The sequence below is a fragment of the Bubalus kerabau genome, chromosome 4, assembly GCF_029407905.1.
Source record: "Bubalus kerabau isolate K-KA32 ecotype Philippines breed swamp buffalo chromosome 4, PCC_UOA_SB_1v2, whole genome shotgun sequence".
Lineage (NCBI taxonomy): Eukaryota > Metazoa > Chordata > Mammalia > Artiodactyla > Bovidae > Bubalus > Bubalus kerabau.
Genome location: NC_073627.1, coordinates 52,253,427 through 52,274,282, shown reverse-complemented (window position 1 = coordinate 52,274,282; position 20,856 = coordinate 52,253,427). Strand labels below are relative to the sequence as shown.

The 20,856-nt window shown below is 35.1% G+C and overlaps 1 protein-coding gene across 1 annotated transcript in view; it reads right to left on the bottom strand.

Moving 5' to 3' along the window:
- The window catches only part of BCAS3 (BCAS3 microtubule associated cell migration factor), a 589,753-nt gene that overhangs the window by 514,522 nt on the left and 54,375 nt on the right, over positions 1-20,856 (bottom strand). Inside the window, exon 7 of the mRNA XM_055579668.1 lies at positions 17,921-18,002. Within this exon, the coding sequence (XP_055435643.1) occupies positions 17,921-18,002 (82 nt within the window). The remainder of the gene's footprint in view (positions 1-17,920; positions 18,003-20,856) is intronic.

The window sequence follows — 20,856 nt, the reverse complement described above, 5'->3', positions numbered from 1 at the left end:
CGGCGGAGCCTGGTGGGCTGCTGTCTATGGGGTCTCGCATAAAGTCGGACATGACTGAAGCGACTTAGCAGCAGCAGCAGCACTCCCTCAAAAAGCCTACAAGGGGAAGGGAATCCATAGAGAGATTCCAAAAGTTTGGCAACTGAATATATGGAGGAGACTGTAAGGATGAGAGATAATCTTTAGGCTTCTTATGGTGACTAAGGTCAACAAGGATAAAAGAAATAAGGAAGTTCCCATAGCAACACTCTGAATGTAGCATGAGAGGGAGAGAAAGGGAGATGGGAGAAGACATCAGAACTCTAGAGCCACTGTTTCCATCCCGCCAGTGGTGGAATGGAGGTTATGGGGCACCCTCTTCACAACTGCTCATTTTAGGCACTTTTTCAGTGACATTTTCAAAAAAAAAAAAAAAAATTATAGCTTACTTCATTCGTCCTGGTGAGATAGGATAAAGAAAAATATTGTTGATGCCTACAATCAATTAATCTTTGACAAAAGAGATAAGAGTATACAACAGAAAAAAGACAAATCTCTTCAGCAAGGGTACTGGGAAAGCTGGACACCCACTTGTGAATCAATGAAGTTAGAATACTCCCTCACGTCATACACAAGATTTGCCGAATACGCTATGGAAAACAGTAAGGAGGTTCCTCAAAAAACTAAAAATAGAGTTGCCGTATGATTCTGCAATCCTACTCCTGAACATATATTCAGAGAAAACTATAATTCAAAAGATACAAACACTCCCATGTTCATAGCAGCAGTATTTTACAATAGCTAAGACATGGAACCAACCTAAATGTGCATCAACAGATGAATGGAAAAAGAAGATGTGACACATACATATACACATACACATACACACACACACACACACACACACACACACACACACACCCCCAGAATATTACTCAGCCATAAAAAAAAGAATGAAATAATGCCATTTGCAGCAACATGGATCTAGAGATTATCATATTAATCAAAGTCAGATAGAGAAAGACAAATACTGTATGATATCACTTATATGTAGAATCACAAAAAATGATACAAATGAACTTACATAAAAGATAAAACAGACTCACAGACACTGAAAACAAACTTAACCACTACCAAAGAGGAAAGAGAGATGGGGAATAAATTAGGAATTTGGGATTAGCAGATACAAACTGCTATATGTAAAACAGGTAAATAATAAGGTACTTCTGTAGAGCACTGAGAAATATATTCAATATTATGTAATAAACGATAATGAAAAATATATGAAATATATTAATGAATATATATGAATATATGAATGAATATAATGAAAATATTGGAGAAGGAAATGGCAACCCACTCCAGTACTCTGGCCTAGAAAATCCCATGGACGGAGGAGCCTGGTGTCCATGGGGTCGCAGAGTCGGACACGACTCAGCGACTTCACTCACTCACTTTATAATGAAAAATAATTTGACAAAAAGAATATGTATATATACATATATAAAACTGAATCACTTTTCTGTATACCAGAAGCTAACACAATACTGTAAATCAATTATGCTTCAATTTTAAAAAGATTTTTAAGGAGAATATCATTTACACTTGAAAGACTACAAAACTATGGTATAAAAATATAATAGACAATGAACTTGAAATCATACTACAGTGGCCTGTTCAAAATATGAATAAAAATACCAAGCACAGATGTTAGCCACAGTCATATTCTGGTTAGAGAAAACATATATAAATACACTACTTTACAAATGCAGAAGTGACTTAATACTGTTAAATTTTTAAAACATTAGCACCTTTAAAGAATACATTTTTATAAAAGAAAATCTCTCAAGACAAAATATATACAAAGAGAAACATCCCTCCTTCTTATTTCTTCACTCCAAACTTTTAGTTCTCATTTCTGATTTCTACTTCTGACCAAATATGGTTTCTCTTGCTTGTACCTTTCTCCTCTCCACTTACAGCCCCAAATACAAAGAATTAGACCATTAACAATCCTTGGTGGGGGGCTTCTCTGGTGGCTCAGACAGTAAAGATCTGCCTGCAATGCAGGAGACCCAGGTTCGATCCCTGGGTAGGAAAGGTCCCCTGGAGAAGAGAATGGCAACTCACTCCAGTATTTCTGCCTAAAGAATTCCATGCGCAGAGGAGCCTGGTGGGCTACAGTCCACGGAGTCACAGAGTCGGATACAGCTGAGCAACTAACACTTTCACTTTTTCAACCCTTGGTTCACTCTAACATTAAATGCTTGGACTTCATTTTTATATTTTAATAATATAATAAATACCTATTAACCCATCACCCAAGATAAGAAGTAAAACATTACCAACAGTTTCCATTTACTAACACAGATTCATACATCCTAAACCCTGTCACTCACCCACTACTGGGTAGCCCCTCTTCTAAATTTTGTGCTTTTCACTCCTTTGCACACACACGCGCGCGCGCACACACACACACACGCACAGTTGTACTTTCCATTTTTGTATTATAAAATTTGAGAGTTTTGATTAGTCTGTGTGCCTGCTTGTTGCTGTTAACTGTGAAACTATATAAAGTCACCTGGCCTCAAATTAGATTCTTTCCATGTTCCACAAATGAAATAATGGAAATTCCAAAATATTCCCAGAGGGAACATACATATACATAAAAACTGACAGACTAAAAATGACAAGAGGGAAAATCTTAGTGAAAACTAGGTTAAACAGGAGGTGCCAAGAAGATATTCAAATGATAACAACTGAGGCCCAATAATCTTGTTTTTTAAGATTAAAAGCATCACAGACAAAGAGGGAAAAAATGTCATTCTCTAAAAAGTAAGAATCATCGTAATCCCTTGACAATAGTAAGGCGAGAGAGAAAGTTCAAGCCTCCTTTACCTATTCATGAAATCAAAAGGAAAAAAGAATCCCTTTATGTTTTTATCATTTTCTTTTTCTACTACATCTAGTACCAGAGAGAAGAAAGCACAAGTAAAACTACAATAACTAAAAATGCTTGCACCTTTTAAATGATCCGATATTCAACTTCCCCAAAGACACATTAATATTTAAACTATTCTACAAATAAAATCCAATCCCATTTTTCTTACCCCACAAGCCTAAAATATTTTCTTGCTGACCCTTTAAGAAAATGTTCGGAGAAGGCGATGGCACCCCACTCCAGTACTCTTGCCTGGAAAATCCCATGGACGGAGGAACCTGGTAGGCTGCAGTCCATGGGGTCGCAAAGAGTCGGACACGACTGAGTGACTTCACTTTCACTTTTCACTTTAATGCATTGGAGAAGGAGATGGCAACCCACTCCAGTGTTCTTGCCTGGAGAATCCCAGGGACGGGGGAGCCTGGTGGGCTGCCGTCTATGGGGTCGTATAGAGTCGGACACGACTGAAGCTACTTAGCAGCAAGAAAATGTTAGCACACTCCTGCCTTAGACTGAAGGCTGTTTCGGACATACCGAACAAAAACTGAGTAATTTGACTATATTCCAGAATCAAGCCCAGAAATATTTAAAGGAATACAAAACATCAGCCCTGAGCAACATAAAATTCACAAAGTTTGGCATCCAACGGAATGTTTCAAGGCAAGCAAAAGCAAGAAAATCTGATTCATAATTAGAAAAGCAATCAATTGACAGAACAGATTGACATTTCTTTAATGATATATAGCTGACTTACAATATAACATGTGTTTCAGGGATATAACATAGTGGGTCACAATACAGTAATTCATGATTTTTAAAAGCTATACTCCATTTATAGTTATTATAAAATATTGGCTATATTGCCCATGCTGTACCATATATCCTTGTAGCTTATTTGTTTTTAATTGAAATATTAGTTTCTGGTGTACAGCAAAGTGATTCAATTATATATCCATATATACACACACACACACACACACACACACACACATTGTTCAGTTGCTCAGTTATGTTCAACTTTTTGTGATCCCATTTACAAATACTCTTTTACAAGATACTGAGTATAGTTCCCTGTGCTATTCAGTAAGACCCTGTTATCTGATTTTTATACAGTGGTTCGTATCTCCTTGTAGCTTATTTTATACCTTAATAGTTTATAACTCTTAGTCCCCAACCCTATCTTGCCCCTCTCCCCTTCCTTCTCTCCACTGGTAACCACTAGTTTGTTCTCTGAAAGTCCACTTCTTTTCTGTCACATTTACTAGTGTACTACATTTTTTAGATTCCACATATAAGTGACACCATACAATATTTCTGTATGACTTATTTTTCTGACTTAAATCACTAAGCATAAAACCCTCCAAGCCCAACCATGCAAATGGCAAAATTTCATTGTGTGTGTATGTGTGTATACATCTTCGTTATCCATTCATCTGTTGATGGACACTTAGATTGCTTCTATATCTTGACTACTATAAACAGACTTTATTTTGGGGTTCTCCAAAATCACTGCAGACAGTGACTGCAGCCATGAAAGTAAAACTTGCTTGCTCCTTGGAAGAAAAACTATGACAAACCTAGACAGTGTATTAAAAAGCAGAGACATCAATTTGCCGGCAAAGGTCCATCTAGTCAAATCTATGGTTTTTCTAATAGTCGTATATGGGTGTGAGAATTGAGCCATAAAGAAGGCTGAACACCAAAGAATTGATGCTTTGGAACTGTGGTGTTGGAGAAGACTCTTTGAGAGTCCCTTGGACAGCAAGGAGATCAAACCAGTCCATCCTAAAGGAAATCAATCCTGAATATTCATTGGAAGGACTAAAGCTGAAACTGAAGCTCCAATACTTTGGCCACCTGATGCAAAGAGCCAACTCACTGGAAAAGACTCTGATGCCGGGAATGATTGAGGGCAAGAGGAGAAGGGGATGACAGTGGATGAGATAGTTGGATGGCAACACCAACTCAATGGACATGAGTTTGAGCAAACTCTGGGAGAGAGTAAAGGACAGGGAAGCCTGGTATGTTGCAGTCCATGGAGTCGCAAAGAATTGGACATAACTGAGCGACTGAACAACAATACTGTGAACAGTAGGGTACATGTATCTTTTTGAATTAATGCTTCAGCTTCTTTTCTTTCTGGATATATACACAGGAGTGGAATTGTTGGATCATACAGTAGTTCTACTGTTAGTTTTTTGAAGAACCTCCATACTATTTTCCATGTGGCCCCAACAATTTACACTCCCACCATCAGAGTTCCCCTTTCTCCACATCCTCACCAACATTTGTTATTTGTGGCCTTTATGGTGACCGTCATTCTGAGAGGCATGAAGTTTTGATCTGCATTTCTGATGATTAATAACGCTGAGTATCTTTTCATGTATTTGTTGGCCATCTGTACATCTTCTATGGGAAAATGTCTATTTAGATCTTCTGCCCATTTTGTTAAATGAGTTGTTTTATTTGATGCTGAGTTGTATGAGCTGTTTATATATTTGGATATGAATCAGTCACATCACTGCATCTTCTCCCCTTCAGTAGACTGCCTTTCATTGTGTCTGCTGTTTCCTTTGCTGTGCAAAAGCCTTTAATTAGGTCCCATTTGTTTACTGTTGCTTTAATTTCTGTTACTTGAGAAGACAGATTTAAAAAAAAAATTATACAATTTATGGTTTCTGGTCTTCTATTTAGGTCTTTAATCCATTTTGACCTTATTTTTGTATATGGTACATGAAAATGTTCTAATTTCACTCTGGACATGTAACTGTCCAGTTTTCCCAGAGCCACTTATTGAACAGTCTCTACTCCATTGTATATACTTGCCTCCTGTGTCATATATTAACTGACTAAAACTGCATGGGTTTCTTTCTGGGCTCTTTATTCTGTCCCATTGATTTATGTCTGCTTTTTTTCCTGTTGGTGGGAATGCAAACTAGTACAGCCACTATGGAGAACAGTGTGGAGATTCCTTTAAAAACTGGAAATAGAACTGCCTTATGATCCAGCAGTCCCACTGCTGGGCATACACACTGAGGAAACCAGAAGGGAAAGAGACCCCAATGTTCATCGCAGCACTGTTTACAATAGATAAGACATGGAAGCAACCTAGATAGCCATCAGCAGATGAATGGATAAAAAAGTTGTGGTATGTGTACACAATGGACTATTACTCAGCTATTAAAAAGAACACATTTGAATCAGTTCTAATGAGGTGGATGAAACTGGAGCCTATTATACAGAGTGAAGGTGAGTCAGAAAGAAAAACACCAATACAGCATATTAACACATATATATGGAATTTAGAAAGATGGTAACGATGACCCTATATGCAAGAGAGCAAAAGAGACACAGATAAAAAGAACAGACTTTTGGACTCTGTGGGACAAGGTGAGGGTGGGATGATTTGAGAGAATAGCATTGAAACATGTATATTACCATATGTGAAATAGATCACCAGTCCAAGTTCAATGCATGAAACAGGGCACTCAAAGCCGGTGCACCGGGACAACCCAGAGGGATGGGATGGGGAGGGAAGAGGGAGGGGAGTTCGGGATGAGGGGACACATGTACACCCGTAGCTGATTCAGGTCAACATATGGCAAAAACCACCACAATACTGTAAAGTAATTAGCCTCCAGTTACAATTAATTATTGCAACTCCACGGACTATACAGTCCATGGAATTCTCCAGGCCAGAATACTGGAGTAGGTAGCCTTTCCCTTCCCCAGGGGATCACCCCAACCCAGGGATCAAACCCAGGTCTCCCGCATTGCAGGTGGATTCTTTACCAGATGAGCTATCAGGGAAGTCCCAATTTTTTAAAAACAAGTCTATTAAAACAAATATATCTATGTATTTTATTTCTTTAGTATTTCATACCCAAAATTCTTCACAAATCCACATTTTTGAGAAAGCACCATACCACTTTTCACAGTGGCTGCACTAGCAAAGCACATGAATTCCAATTTTTTCCAACTCCATCCTCACCAATACTTCATTTTCTGTGGGGCTTTTTTTCTTTTCTTTATTCTAGCCATTATAATGGGTGTTATATAATGGATGTGAAGTGTTCTCTTTTTGTGGTTTTTATTTGCATTTCCCTAATGATGCTGCTCAGAGAAGGCAATGGCAACCCACTCCAGTACTCTTGCCTGGAAAATCCCATGGACAGAAGAGCTTGGTAGGCTGCAGTTCATGGGGTGGCGAAGAGTCAGACATGACTGAGCGACTTAATTTTCACTTTTCACTTTCATGCACTGGAGAAGGAAATGGCAACCCACTCCAGTGTTCTTGCCTGGAGAATCCCAGGGACAGTGGAGCCAGATGGGCTGCCGTCTGTGGGGTCGCACAGAGTCAGACACGACGGAAGCGACTTAGCTGAGCATCACGTGCTTATAAGCCATTTGTATATCTTCTTTGGGGAAACATCTATTCAAAATCTTTGCCCATTTTTCAATCAAAATGGGTTTGTTTTGCTATTGTTGTTAAGTATTTCTGATTTTTTATTATACATGAAATGGTATAATATTACTTGAAGGTAGGCTGTGATGAATTAAAGATAAATACTATAAATCATAAAGAAGCACTAAAAAACAAAACAAGACAAAAAGACATAGCTAAGATATACAACACAGGAGATAAAATGGAATTATTTTATGATTTAAATCCCATAATACACACATTAAACAAAATGGTCTAAAACACAATGATAATCAGGACACAATATTGGATAAAAAAGACTCAAGTACACGCTGCCTACAAGAAATGCATTTCAGGTATAAAGAAAATCAAAGGTTAAAAGTAAAACAACCATAAGAGATACACCATGCCAAAACTACTCAAAAGAAAGCAGGACTGTTTCAGAGCAAGAAATAGTATCAGGGACTTCATTAAAAACATATCTATACATAAAGAAGACTTTACTATCCTAAATGTTTTGCTCCCAATAACAGAATGGCAAAACACATAACACAAAAACTCATAAAATTACAAGAATTCACTAATAGCAGAAGATCTCAACAACCAACTCCTGTAACTGACAGAATAAGCAGAAAGACAATATGTAAGGATATAGAAGAAAGGAACAAGACAGAAAATATTCTGGGACATAAAACCTATCTCAGAACACTTAAAAGGACCAGAATCACATAAACTACGCCTTCTAGTAACAACAGGACTGAATTAGAAATTAATAATACAAAGGTACCAGGAAAATCTCTCAAAATTTAAAAAGAAAACAACATCCTTCTAAATAATTCATGGTTCAAGGACAAAAATCACACGGAAACCTAGGAAAAAACCTGAATGAAAAAAGAAACACCAAAATCACAACCTGTAAAAGAAAAACACACACACACACACACACACACACACACAAAATTCAGCAAATTGGTAAATAAAAATGAATTAAAATTGAACGGTAAAAACTTTTGAAAAACCTGTATTCTGAGGGAATGTTGATAATGGGGGAGAAAAAGTATGTACGGAGTCAGGAAGGTATAAGAGAAATATATGTACCTTCTGCTCAATTTTGCTATGAACCCAAAGCTGCTCTAAAATGTAAAGTCTTTCTTTTTCAAAGCCCATTAGGGTAAGTCACATGAAGGAACACATCTTTGTACATATTATATATACATATACACACACATATCTAAAGGAGGGATTCTACCTAGAATATATACAGGACTCTTATACCTCAATAATAAAAACACCATTAAAAATGGGTAAAAGATTTGGAGAGACAATTTTACAAAAACAATAAAAAAGCAAATAATCACAAGAAAAGATGATTGATATTATCAGTCATTAGGAAAACTGGAACACTGCCAAGTGGGAATGAAAATCAGAATAGCCACTTTGGAATTCCAATTTAGCATTTTCTTGCAAAGTTAAATTGACACTTACTATGTGTGTGCTAAGTCACTAGGCACACACAGCCTTTTATAGCTGTGTTTTTTTAATTAGCATAATGTTTTCAAGGTTCATCAGGTTTAGTATTTATCAGAACTTCAATTATTTATGACCAAATAATATTTCATTAGAACCACATTCTATTTACAAATTGACAGACATCTGGATTGTTTCTAGTTTTTGGCTAATGTGAATAATGCTGCTATAAATATTCACATACAAGCTTTTGTGTAGATATATGTTTTCATTTTTATTAGCTATACACCTAGGTGTGGAATTGCTGGGTCATATGTCAACTCTGTATTTAACAGTTTAATAACTGTCAAGCTATTTTCCAGTGGCTATACTATCTTACATTCTCAGAAACCATGTATGAGAGTTTCAATTAGTTTACATCCCACCAATATCTGTTATTATCTCTCTTTTGGATATAGCCATTTTAGTGGGTGTGAAGTGGAAAGGGGGACTTCTTACAGTGATAAAAGGTTTTGTGTTTTGATAGTTACGTAACGATATCCATCTGGCAAAACTCATCAAATTTTCTACTTAAAATTGATGAGTTTCACGGCATGAAAATTATTTCTCAATAAAGATAAATCCTTTAAAAGACTTACTTTAAAATATCTATTATTTAGAAAATTACGAGTTTTCATTTTCACACCTAGGAATGTGTTAAGTATAAACAAACAATTTCCAAGACCATAATTTGTCCAATTCACTAAGACACCTACAGTCTTCTTTATAGTTCTACAGTTTAAAAAAAAAAGGCATTTAAACTGTACTGATAAGGATCAGCATCTCCATTACAAGTCTGTTTATTTGGGTCAGAATCATTAAGCTCACATGTAATTTAGTTGCTTCATGTTACACCTTTCTTTTTATCTGATTTGAGATATCCGTCACTAACCCTTCTGATGTACTTTTAATAGTTTATACCAAGTCCTGTAAAGGGAACCAACATTTCTTTTAAAGGGCTGATTTAATTTAGAGTGAGCGTACCTTGAATAGATTACAGCTGTCCTTGTGATATACTTCATCCCAACAGCTTAAAATTTTCAATGTACTTAATGTAGGAAAATAGATTACCTATATATGGGTCCCAATATAGACTATCTTCATCGTTCTTCACTGTCAGACTAAAAACCAAGGACTTCAAATATAATGAAAACACAATTGAAGATACTTTAGAGCTTCAAGTGTGAATGAAAATACAGAAAAACAGAGCTACTTTTACAAATTTCAATGAATACAAAATTGTTTGATTTCCGCGGTCAGAGTCATAGCCTAGAAACACCTGGATTTGCTAAAACTGTTTTCCTGTAATAAAGGAAAAATCATATAATGGAAGACAGTGAGGCCTAAATGGTTAAGGGTGAGCTTGAAACTTCAAATTCCAACTGGATCACTTAACAGCTATGTATCTTGATGCTAGTCACCTACCTCTTTGAGCTTAGTTTCCTCACCTATAAAATAGGGTAATGGTATTCACCTTGCAAAATAGTGGTAAAGTGGTGATAATGTTTATAATCAGCCTAGAATTATATCTGAAGAGTATCAAAGCAATATTATACATTTGATTTGCCCGTTTACTTCTCTCTTTTCTCTTTAGTATACTTCCTACTCACTACGGCCTTCATAGGAAAAGTCCCAAACTATAGGGATCATATATTTAGGTGTGAACTGAGAATACGCTTAGATCAATTTATCTAACTCAATACCATGGCATCACCAAAAACTAAAAGGATTTTTAAACTAAAAAAGCAGTATTTCTAAAACAAACATTCTCTTTTAAAAACACTGTTTTTCTGACCAAAAACATTAAAAAAATTTAAAGTGAACAGAACATACATTCCCAAGTTAGGATTCACCTAAATCACAGGCTTCGCAAAATTTTGTAAAAATCTAAATGATCCCAAGTGACAAAGGGCCCAGTGATAAGGACTAGGTGTTATGAAAAAAAAAAAAAAATACACAAAGCAAACTGAGAAGTAATTAGAGCAGAAAACATTAGGGAAGCCCTAAATCTCATAGTTTGGCCATTTAAAATGTCGATAAGCCTGTTTCCTCTTTGCAAAATACTGGTGATGACTGTAAGCAAATGTCAGTTGGCCTACTTTCGGAAAGGCGCTAGTGTTTTGGATGAACAGGCTGTGAGAGTGTGTGTGTTTACAGGGTTTACTTGTTGAACCACATTTATTAGAGTTTTAAAAAAAAATTATGACAAACCCTTCTGGAAAAGTTAATCAGAATTTCTGAATTCATATGACTAAACATATCAAACAGCTCTCCCTTGATTGTGACAAAACTTGTTTGAAAAGGATGAAACACGTAGCCAGCACATTGAGAAAATAATGAAATTCAACACATAGAAGTGCAACCTATTCAAAAATTTGCAAAGAAAAAAGGAAATGAGAAAAAGTTTAACAATTCTAAAGGTGTTCTGCTCATATCTGTCTCTAGAAAATAGCTTCAGCCATTCATATCATAAAACAGCAGCTACAATTAGTGTTTTTGACTGCATGGGTGGGCTGTTTACAATATTATAAGCTTCAAAAAATACTAGGCATTTATACTCCAGTAAGGAAAAATGGATTGGACCTTGGGGTTTTTTTAAAAACCTTTTTAATATTTTAGGATGTGAACTGTGAATTCCATGCATAGCAGAACAAAAAATAATAGTAACTTTCTGGCAGTAAGTAATAATAAAATAACCTAAAAGGAATAAGCCAAGTTGTCTACCCAGTGTTTTAGATGAGAAACAGGATTTTGGCTCAGAGACACTTGAGGAAACCGTATCTCCACAGTCCATCTGCTCTCAGAGTAAAAGCCCTAGTTTATAAGAATTTGCTCTAAAACAAGAAAATTCAGACACCCAGTATATTAGACTCCTAAGGATAATAAATAAGGTTCAATCTGGATTTCTAAAAAATCTGGTTCAGGTGAGAACCCAAAATGGTCATCTACTCCGTAAGCAATAAGCAAACGGCGTAAGCACGAGGCTAATATAATTCCTGACAGAATTACAAGCTCTGTTACAGTCAAAAATGGCACTATCCATTTGGTCAGTGATAAATGATTTTAAAAAACACATTATACTAAAGTAGAGTTTTAGTTTTTCTTTGGCAAAATACTGCATAAATCCATTTGGTGGGTACCACCTATAGATATTCCACATATTACACAAGGCACTGCAGAGAATGCAATGATTAAAAATAACTGTACCTGTGATTCTAAAGTAAGATATAACAAAGGAGAAATTTCCCCAAAAGAGCTATGAAAATCAGAGGTTGGCAAAAAAAAACATTCAAGAAGATATAATGGAAAAAGAAAAACTTCAACTTTCAAAGAGAGTCATGATTTAAAATTAGATATGGTAAAGATATGCAAAGATTTTCTTTGTATGAAACTAAAAACATGTATGTGAGAGCTGGACCATAAAGAAGGCTCAGCGGCAAAGAATTAATGCTTTTGAACTTTCTAACTGTGTTGGAGAAGACTCTTAAGAGTCCCTTGGACTTCAAGCAGATCCAACCAGTCCATCCTAAAGGAATATTCATTGGAATATTCAGTCCTGAATATTCACTGGAAGGACTGATGCTGAAGCTGAAGCTCCAATACTTCCGCCACCTGATGGAAAGAACGGACTCACTGGAAAAGACCCTGAAGCTGGGAGAGACTGAAGGCAGGAGGAGAAGGGGACGACAGAGGATGGCATCACTGACTCGATGGACATGAGTTTGAGCAAGTTCCAGGAGTTGGCGACGAACAAGGAAGCCCGGCGTGCTGCAGTCCATGGGGTCGCAAAGAGTTGGACGTGACTGAGCGACTGAACTGACTGATAATGAAGCTGAAGCTCCAATATTTTGGCCATATGATGCAAAGAGCTGACTCACTAGAAAGACCCTGATGCTGGGAAAGACTGAGGACAAGAGGAGAAGAGGGTGACAGAGGGTGAGATGGCTGGATGGCATCATCAACTCAATGGACATGAGTTTGAGCGAACTCTTGGAGATAGTGAAAGACAGGGAAGTCTGGTGTGCTGCAATTCATGGGGTGGGAAAGAGTCAGACACAACTTAGAGACTGAACAACAATACAGGACATCTACAGACACACATACATAAGAATGTATCACTAATAATCTATCACTAATAATCTAGTAAAGAGTTGAAATCAGTAGTACAAAACAAGCATGGTATTATTAGAAAAAACAGAAAAAATATGAGGATTATCCACTCTCCCTAGCACTCGAAGACAGAAAAAATTGCTAAAGAATAGGATTTTCCCCCGCCACATAGGCATAATAGCCAATAAAGCACAGAACTGGGAAAAGGGAATTCACATGTATAAACAGCATACTTCCTTTGAGAAGCAATTTTACAATATCTGTCAAATTTTTACATGAATACATTCTTTTACCTAGTAATTATCCTTCTAGGAGTTATCCTAAAAATAATTCCTTGTATACTTTTTAAATGTGTGTGTGTATATATATATATATATATACACACACACACACACACACAAGTATGTAACAATGTAACATGTTACAGGGCAAAGGTTTAAAATTAATATAAATGTTCATACAATGAAATAACATAATTTTTGGCAATGCAATTGCCAAAATGGCAATTCAAAAAGAACTTTTGAAATGGAAAGATGTTCACAATATAAACTGTTCTACATACACACACATCCAAAAGCAAATACATATAATACATGTAAAGAATTTGAATCAGGTACTGTATATAATACAAGTTAATTTCAAGAATGTATGAATAGCTCAAGGGTGAAAAAAAAAACAGGAAATGCATACTGTAAGCTCTCAATATACACTCAGTATCTGAGTGAAGAAATTAAAGAAGTAAAGAGGCAACCTGGGTTTATCACTAAAAACATAGAATCACATGAATTTTCACTTTCTACATTTCAGCATTCCTTGATTCTTATAATGAATATTTTAAGTGGTTAGAATTAATTGTATGGTCTTTAAATTAAGAAATTTAAAACATATTAAGGCAAATGTGGCCTCTGATCCCACTCCTTGGAAATAATCATTATTAGCACAATATCCACAGCTATCTAAAATTTTTAACTTATACATTAAATCACATATATTGCTATATTTTATTTCACAAGTCAGGTACTGATTCACTTAAAACTACTAGAGTCATTGAGAGTAATAAGAATTGACTTGAAATTAATTTCTAAAAAGGATGGATTTGAAAGATAATAAATAACAGCTTTTATTTGACATGAAAATACCAATTGATTGGTCATAGCTTCCTGGAAGACTGCAGGCGTAGGTTCATTAAGAAAGTAATCAATTATTATTAGTGACCATGAAAAAATTGGGAAGCACAAACTGTGCTGATATGAGTAAATGCCAATTAAATATAATAATGACTTTCTATGGGGTAAAAGAACATCCAAATCTTTCAGTTTCTCACTTTTGTTAGGAGACAGACTGCACAGAAACACCTACAGAAAGCAAACTTGCTTTTCTTCTAGATAATAACTTTCAAAAGATTATATTATGTAGGAACATTCAAATATATATTAACACCTTGTATCAAGTACTCTGTTAGGTACTAAAGATTTGAAAACAGCCTACAAACCTACAAGTAAGAGGTAATGAGCAACTAAAATTTAAAAAAAAACAGTAAATCCTATGGGAACACATACTACTGCCCCTGAATAATGTCCTAACTCAAGAGAAGCTGAATAACGTCCTAACTCAAAAGTTAGGACATGTGTATTCTAGAAGAGGAAGTAGAAAATGAGAGACCTGATAGAAAGAAGAGGGCTCATCCTAGGAAATGGAAGCTCAATACTATCACAAAGGAGTGTTGTTGTGGAGAGGAAGGTGGAGATAGGGAACACTGGTGATGGCCAAAGACAATGCTGGAAAAACACACCGCAAGGGAATCAGTTCACCAAAGACCTAATGATTCTGCTGTGCAGCAGTTCTTACTGATTTCGTAATTCTAACCATTTGGAGATTTCTTTGTATTTTCTACATACACATTCAAATTATCTATGAATAAAGATGATTTTACAACTTTCATTCTAATATTTACATCTTTTCTTTTTCGTATCTTCTTGAAATGGCAAGGACTTGAGTTCAATGGTAAATAGAAGTTCAATGGTAAATCCATCCCAAATTCCAAAGGAAAATATTTAATATATCATTATTGATTGTAATATTAACAGATTTTTTATAGACTTTCTTTTGCATACTGATGTTTCTTTCTATTCCTAATTTGCTAAACTTTTTTTAATCATAAACAGTTATTAAATTTTGCTAAAGGTTTTTTCCATTTCTATTGAGATGATTATTTGTGTTTCTTCTTCATTCTACTAATATGGTGAAATACACTGATTGATTCTCAAATGTTAACCAACCTTGTATACCTGGAATATCTTTTACTTGGTCCTGACATATAATTCTTTCTATGTATCACTGGATTCTGTTTGATAATATTTACATGCAAAACAAATTACATCAAGAAAGAGAAAGGGAAAGAGGGAGAAAGGAGAGAGGAAGAAAAAAGAAAAGAAAGACAAAGGAAGGGAGAGAGAGAGAGGCAGAAGCAAAGGGAGGGAAAGAAGGAGAGGGAAAGAGGGAGCGAGGGATGTGTTGGGTATGAGAAGGTGAAGTTAAAAAAAAAAGGGTAACAGAAAAGAATTACTCAAGAAGAGTTAGCAAGCCACATTCAGACAATATCCCAAAGAGAACAGGGATGAAATTATTTTTTAATTAATCACTCTGGGGGTGTAACAGTCAAACACAAGTACCAGAGAGAACATGGAAAATTTAGGAAAGGAAATCATCAAAAAAGTAGTTTAAGGAACTTTCTCAAAACTATATACTTGCATTTCTACACTGAAGAGGTCCAGAATAATATATGAACCAACAAACAACACTGCAAAATTTCACAACACTGGGGATAAAGCCAACATTCTACTAGGTCCCAGAGAAATAAACAAGCCATTTACAAAGAAAAAGGTATCAAAATGACTTAAGATTCTTCAACCATAACACTAGATGAATACCTTCAAATTTCTGAAGTAGCATTACTTACAAGTATTTCTTATCCAGCCAAATTAACAATCAAGAATTAATTAAGAATAAAGACATCTTCAGACAAACAAGATCCACCACACATCCTTTTTCCACAAACTATTAAAGACTTATTTCACCAAAATGCATGCAGAAGCAAAATGGGCAAAAGAGAGGAATTAGGTAGTCTATTTTCCATTACAAAATTTATCTGATCAGTTGCATGTATAGCTTTAATGAAAACAAATCTAAAAAATTAAATAATAAAACCAACACATGCATTTTGTGTAAGTCAGACATTTAGCTTTGTGAAATTACATCTTAAATATTAAAATTAAAGTGTATAAAAAGTTACAGTGGATGAAGAAATTTTTCTTCTATTTAGACAAAGTAAATGAAACAAACTCAAATCCTAATAGCAATATTAACTTCTAAAGTTTTATACTCTCCCATGAAGTATTTCTGACCAAAGTAAAAACTTTGAGAAAAGTTGAACATTAATAATTGGCATAAATAGGGGAATCCCCTGGTGGCCCAGTGGTTAGGACTCCATGCTTCCACTGCAGAAGGCCTGGATACTATCCCTGGTCATGAAACAAGATCCCACAAGCCACACCGTGCAACCAAAAAATTTTTTAATAAATAGTAAATAGTTGATATAAAGAGAAGAACTTCATAAATGAAAGGAGAAAAATCTGCCCCTGTGAATTACATACAAAAGAAACAAAGACACAGCAGACTCCTTTAGTAATGAAGTTCTTAATTCCAACCATCCAAAGAGAAAGCTGGCTATTCCAAAAACAATCTTCTTTGTCAAAACTTTCACCAAAACACAAATGCAACAGAGAACACAGGGTGTGTGAAGCAGAGACAGAGCTGAGAACTGTATAACACAGTGTGTGTGAAGCAGAGACAGAGCTGAGAACTGTATAACACAGTGTGTGTGAAGCAGAGACAGAGCTGGTAACTGTATAATGCCACATTCTTCAATAACAAGGGAAAACCTCCACATGACTGCAGGATACTGTTGCCTTATTACCTCTACCTCTACCATTTCGATTAAGCAGATTTCATAATTAAATCAATCTCTAATAATACTTAAGCATACAATAGTAAGTTTAAATAAACACCATTCTCACCAATATAGAGAAGTAATTGTACAAAGTGTTAGGAAGATTTCCAACTTCTGTACAAACTTTAAAAATATAACAGAATTTAAATATTTTAACATTCTCTTTTATAAGTATGCAAATGGTATTAAAATGATTGTTTTTAATACACATGCAAAAACATTACTGAGTGAACACTGGCAAATTAAAGAGAAAAGACAGTCTGTAGAAAGCCTAGATCATTAGAGTTGGGAGTTATTTAGGCTTCTGAACAACTGACATAGTTTAACCATATATCTGATTTTTTTAATAAAAAATACCTAATATTTACATACAACATTAAGAAGTTTTCATTATTAAAGCAGAAATTCAAGGCCAAAAGTCCAAAGTTGTACTTCTGCCATCGCTATAAATACAGACAAGAGATTCATCTGCAATCCAGATAATGGTGAAAACCAAGCTCTCCAAGGCAGTAAGTAAAACTGAGAAGAGCAACGACACTGAGAACATCAGAGACTTGGGGAATACCCACAGCAGAAAGCTGAACGAGCCACATAACAAAAGCAGCACAGTCAGCAAGGAAGGGGTCTGGGATGAGCGCGGCCATGAAAACCAAGAGAGAAGAGGCCTTCAAGAGCGAGCCAGCAAAGTCAGAGACTAAATGGAGATCAAAGAGGAGGAAGATAAATCAAAACCACAGCAGAAAGTGAATGGCCATATTGAATTGGTTAAGATTACCTATTTCCATCTCAACTGACAGAACTTAAGACTTTATCTTGGAGGGAGGAGGGGAAGGGGTATGGACACTTGGAGGAAAACAGGCTTTAGTTATCATTCTTGCTGTCTGTTGTCCAAGACCAATAAAAGAGAAACCTCTTTGTGAATGATTTGTTTCTTCTTAAGGGCTACACTCACCAAACTGTGGAGCAGGCAAGATTCTAGCCGCTCGAATTGGGCCATGTCGAACAGAAAAAAGCTCCTGTGCTTCCCCACTGATCTGCAGGAGGAGACAGAAAAAACACAGGAAACGAAAACACAGGTCAGAACATGATTATACAAAAAAGAGATCTCCTAAATTTTTACCAAGATTTTTGGTCTCAAATGTTAATATATACACATACACACACACTTATGGTGACCATACACATTAAGCATGTTGATATGTTAAATTATCATAAATATTTTTAGAAAATGTTAAGAGCATGCACTTCATATGAATAGGAAAATAAAAGGTCTGTTTTGGAAGCCTATAATTTTTATCTTTAATAAACTACAAGTTTGTTAAAGTTTGTTCAGTTCCTACATGACTGCCTTCCATTTTAGAGCAAAGCAGCTAGGATTTTTATTAGTATTCAGCTTTCTATGTATGAAAATAAATATTGTTAACATTCTGAAAAGCAGAACTTAAATGCTATAGTAACTTTCACAAATGTGCTCTGTATGAGAAAAAGCAAAACATGTTGCAAAGAACACTGAGGTGGAGGGTGAATGACCTGGGTGCCAGTTATGGTTCTGCAACCCTAGCAGTTAACCTCCTTGAGTAAATCATTTAACCTCTATAAACCTTTATTACTTATTTTCTTCTCTAAATATATTTTAGTAAATATTGTATGCATTTAGGTGTACAACACGAAGATTTGATATACATATACCTGTGTGTGTGTATATAATATATATATGTATGTCACCTTCTCAGAGTAACCTTCTGTATGTGATAAAAGCAACTGAAATCTAGTTATCTAGTTTTCTTTTCTTTCTTTTATGGCCATGTCGCATGACATGCAGGATCTTAGTTCCCTGACCAGGGATCGAACTCCACATGCCCCTGCAGTGGAAGCACAGTCTTAACCACTGGACCACCAAGGAAGGCCAAGAAATCTATTTTTTCAGTATTCAATACAATATAATTAATTACAGTCACCATGCCTAAACATTACGTCTCCTGACTTACTCAACTTATAAAACTGAACCTTTATACTTTTTGACCAACATTTCCTCTACCTCCTCTAAGCCTATATTCTTTGCATTTATAAGTTGAGACGATAAAGATGTTAAACAAACTCAAAATGCTTTTAGTTTCAATATTTTATTCATTAAAAATGTATGCATCTTTAAATTTCATTTTTATTATACACTAAGATCAAACATTATATGAATCGGTTCATTTTGAGTCATTATCAGATTTGTTCCTCAAATATAAAGGGTAGTCTATTAATCCAAAAGTAAAAGAGGTAGACTGATATATGTGTCAAGTGTGGAAACAATTGCTTTTCAAAATTACTAGTTCAAAAGGACAATCTGTTGCTAATTCAAATACTGCACAGATTAAATCATAATTAGTTAAGAAAGTCTTTCCAGAGTACTGTAAGTGGTAATGTAGTTCCCAATAAATTTTCTTAATTGCCAAGTGTTTGATGGAATATGTTACATCAAATCAAGAAAATGGCAAATACTGTAAAACTCATTCTATAAACCCAAAAACTTACAACAGATGTAAAAATGGTAAACATTCCATAAAGTAAACACACGGATGGTATTTCTTTAAAAACAGGCCTGCCAAACAAGGAATTTAAAATATCAACACTTTATATATTACAAAAGGTCTATCAGTCTTCCAATATTGGACAATAAATCTGTAGCACTGCCTTTTAGATCAACACTTTTTTTAGATCTTCAGCTTCTCTTCTACCTGAATTGAAGTGCTGCAAACTGTAAATAATTTTGTCTCTTATAAATGTTAAATTATGGTAATGCCCAAGAGCCATCATATTCATTTATAATACAAAAATAATTAAAATATATTTATTGGCCACAGTGGCAAATCCCTCTATAGCACTTGGGAAGCAGAAGCTATGAGGAACGCTAGGCTCTTCCACTAACTATGCAACAACAGCACCACCTACCACCAATTAAACACACAAAAGCTGCAAACTCAGGAGAGCAAACTAAAGCGTTTACCTCTCTACAAAGTCCTCTGTAAACATTAAATTTCTAAATGAACTACGAAGGCCGTTAGAGTTACAGCTTTTAAATCTACATTTTATTCTTATAGAACAGAATTTTAAATTTAGAAAAATCCTTAAAGGGTCATTTTGTCCAATCTCCCACCCCATCAAATAATCACACATTCTCTGAAATTTAAAAATTATCATCAACTCTTTGATTTTAAGAACACTTTCATAGAAAGGTATATTGCTAATACAGTCCAATTACATTATAGGTACATTACTTGCTATCTCCAAAGCTGCCAAGCCACTTACTTTTTGAAAATAAACTGCTGTTGGACAATGGATAAATAATATTCTTCAATATACATACTATTTCTACCAAGAATGAAATGAAAAATAAACTGTAAAACAATACGTAGATATTGCACTGAAGTTATAATTCAGAGTAATGAAAACCATTTCTCACAAATAAGGATTATTATACCTATAACAAGTCATAGTATTCTAACACAAAATCCACTGCTCTGAAATATTATTTCCATATGCCACAAGTCTAGCATTTAGTTTTTGGTTCTATCAAATAAGCTTAAAAAAAAAGTTTTAAAAAAAGTCTAAACATATTTACCTGAGCTGCTATACTAAATTATAATAAAGAATAAAGAATATAACAAACCTGTCTTGCCACATTCACAATATGATACACATTGTTATCATTGGATTTAATACCCAAGAGCTTACTTTGATATATAAAAACATTTTGAAATCTGAACATACCATGCTTTTGAGCATAACAGCTTTTAAAACAAACCGAAATGCCTTATTCTATTCTAAGCTTTTACTCTAAATCCCTCTTTAAATGTACAGCAACAGGTTAAGAAAAAACATTAGGATTGATTACAAAAT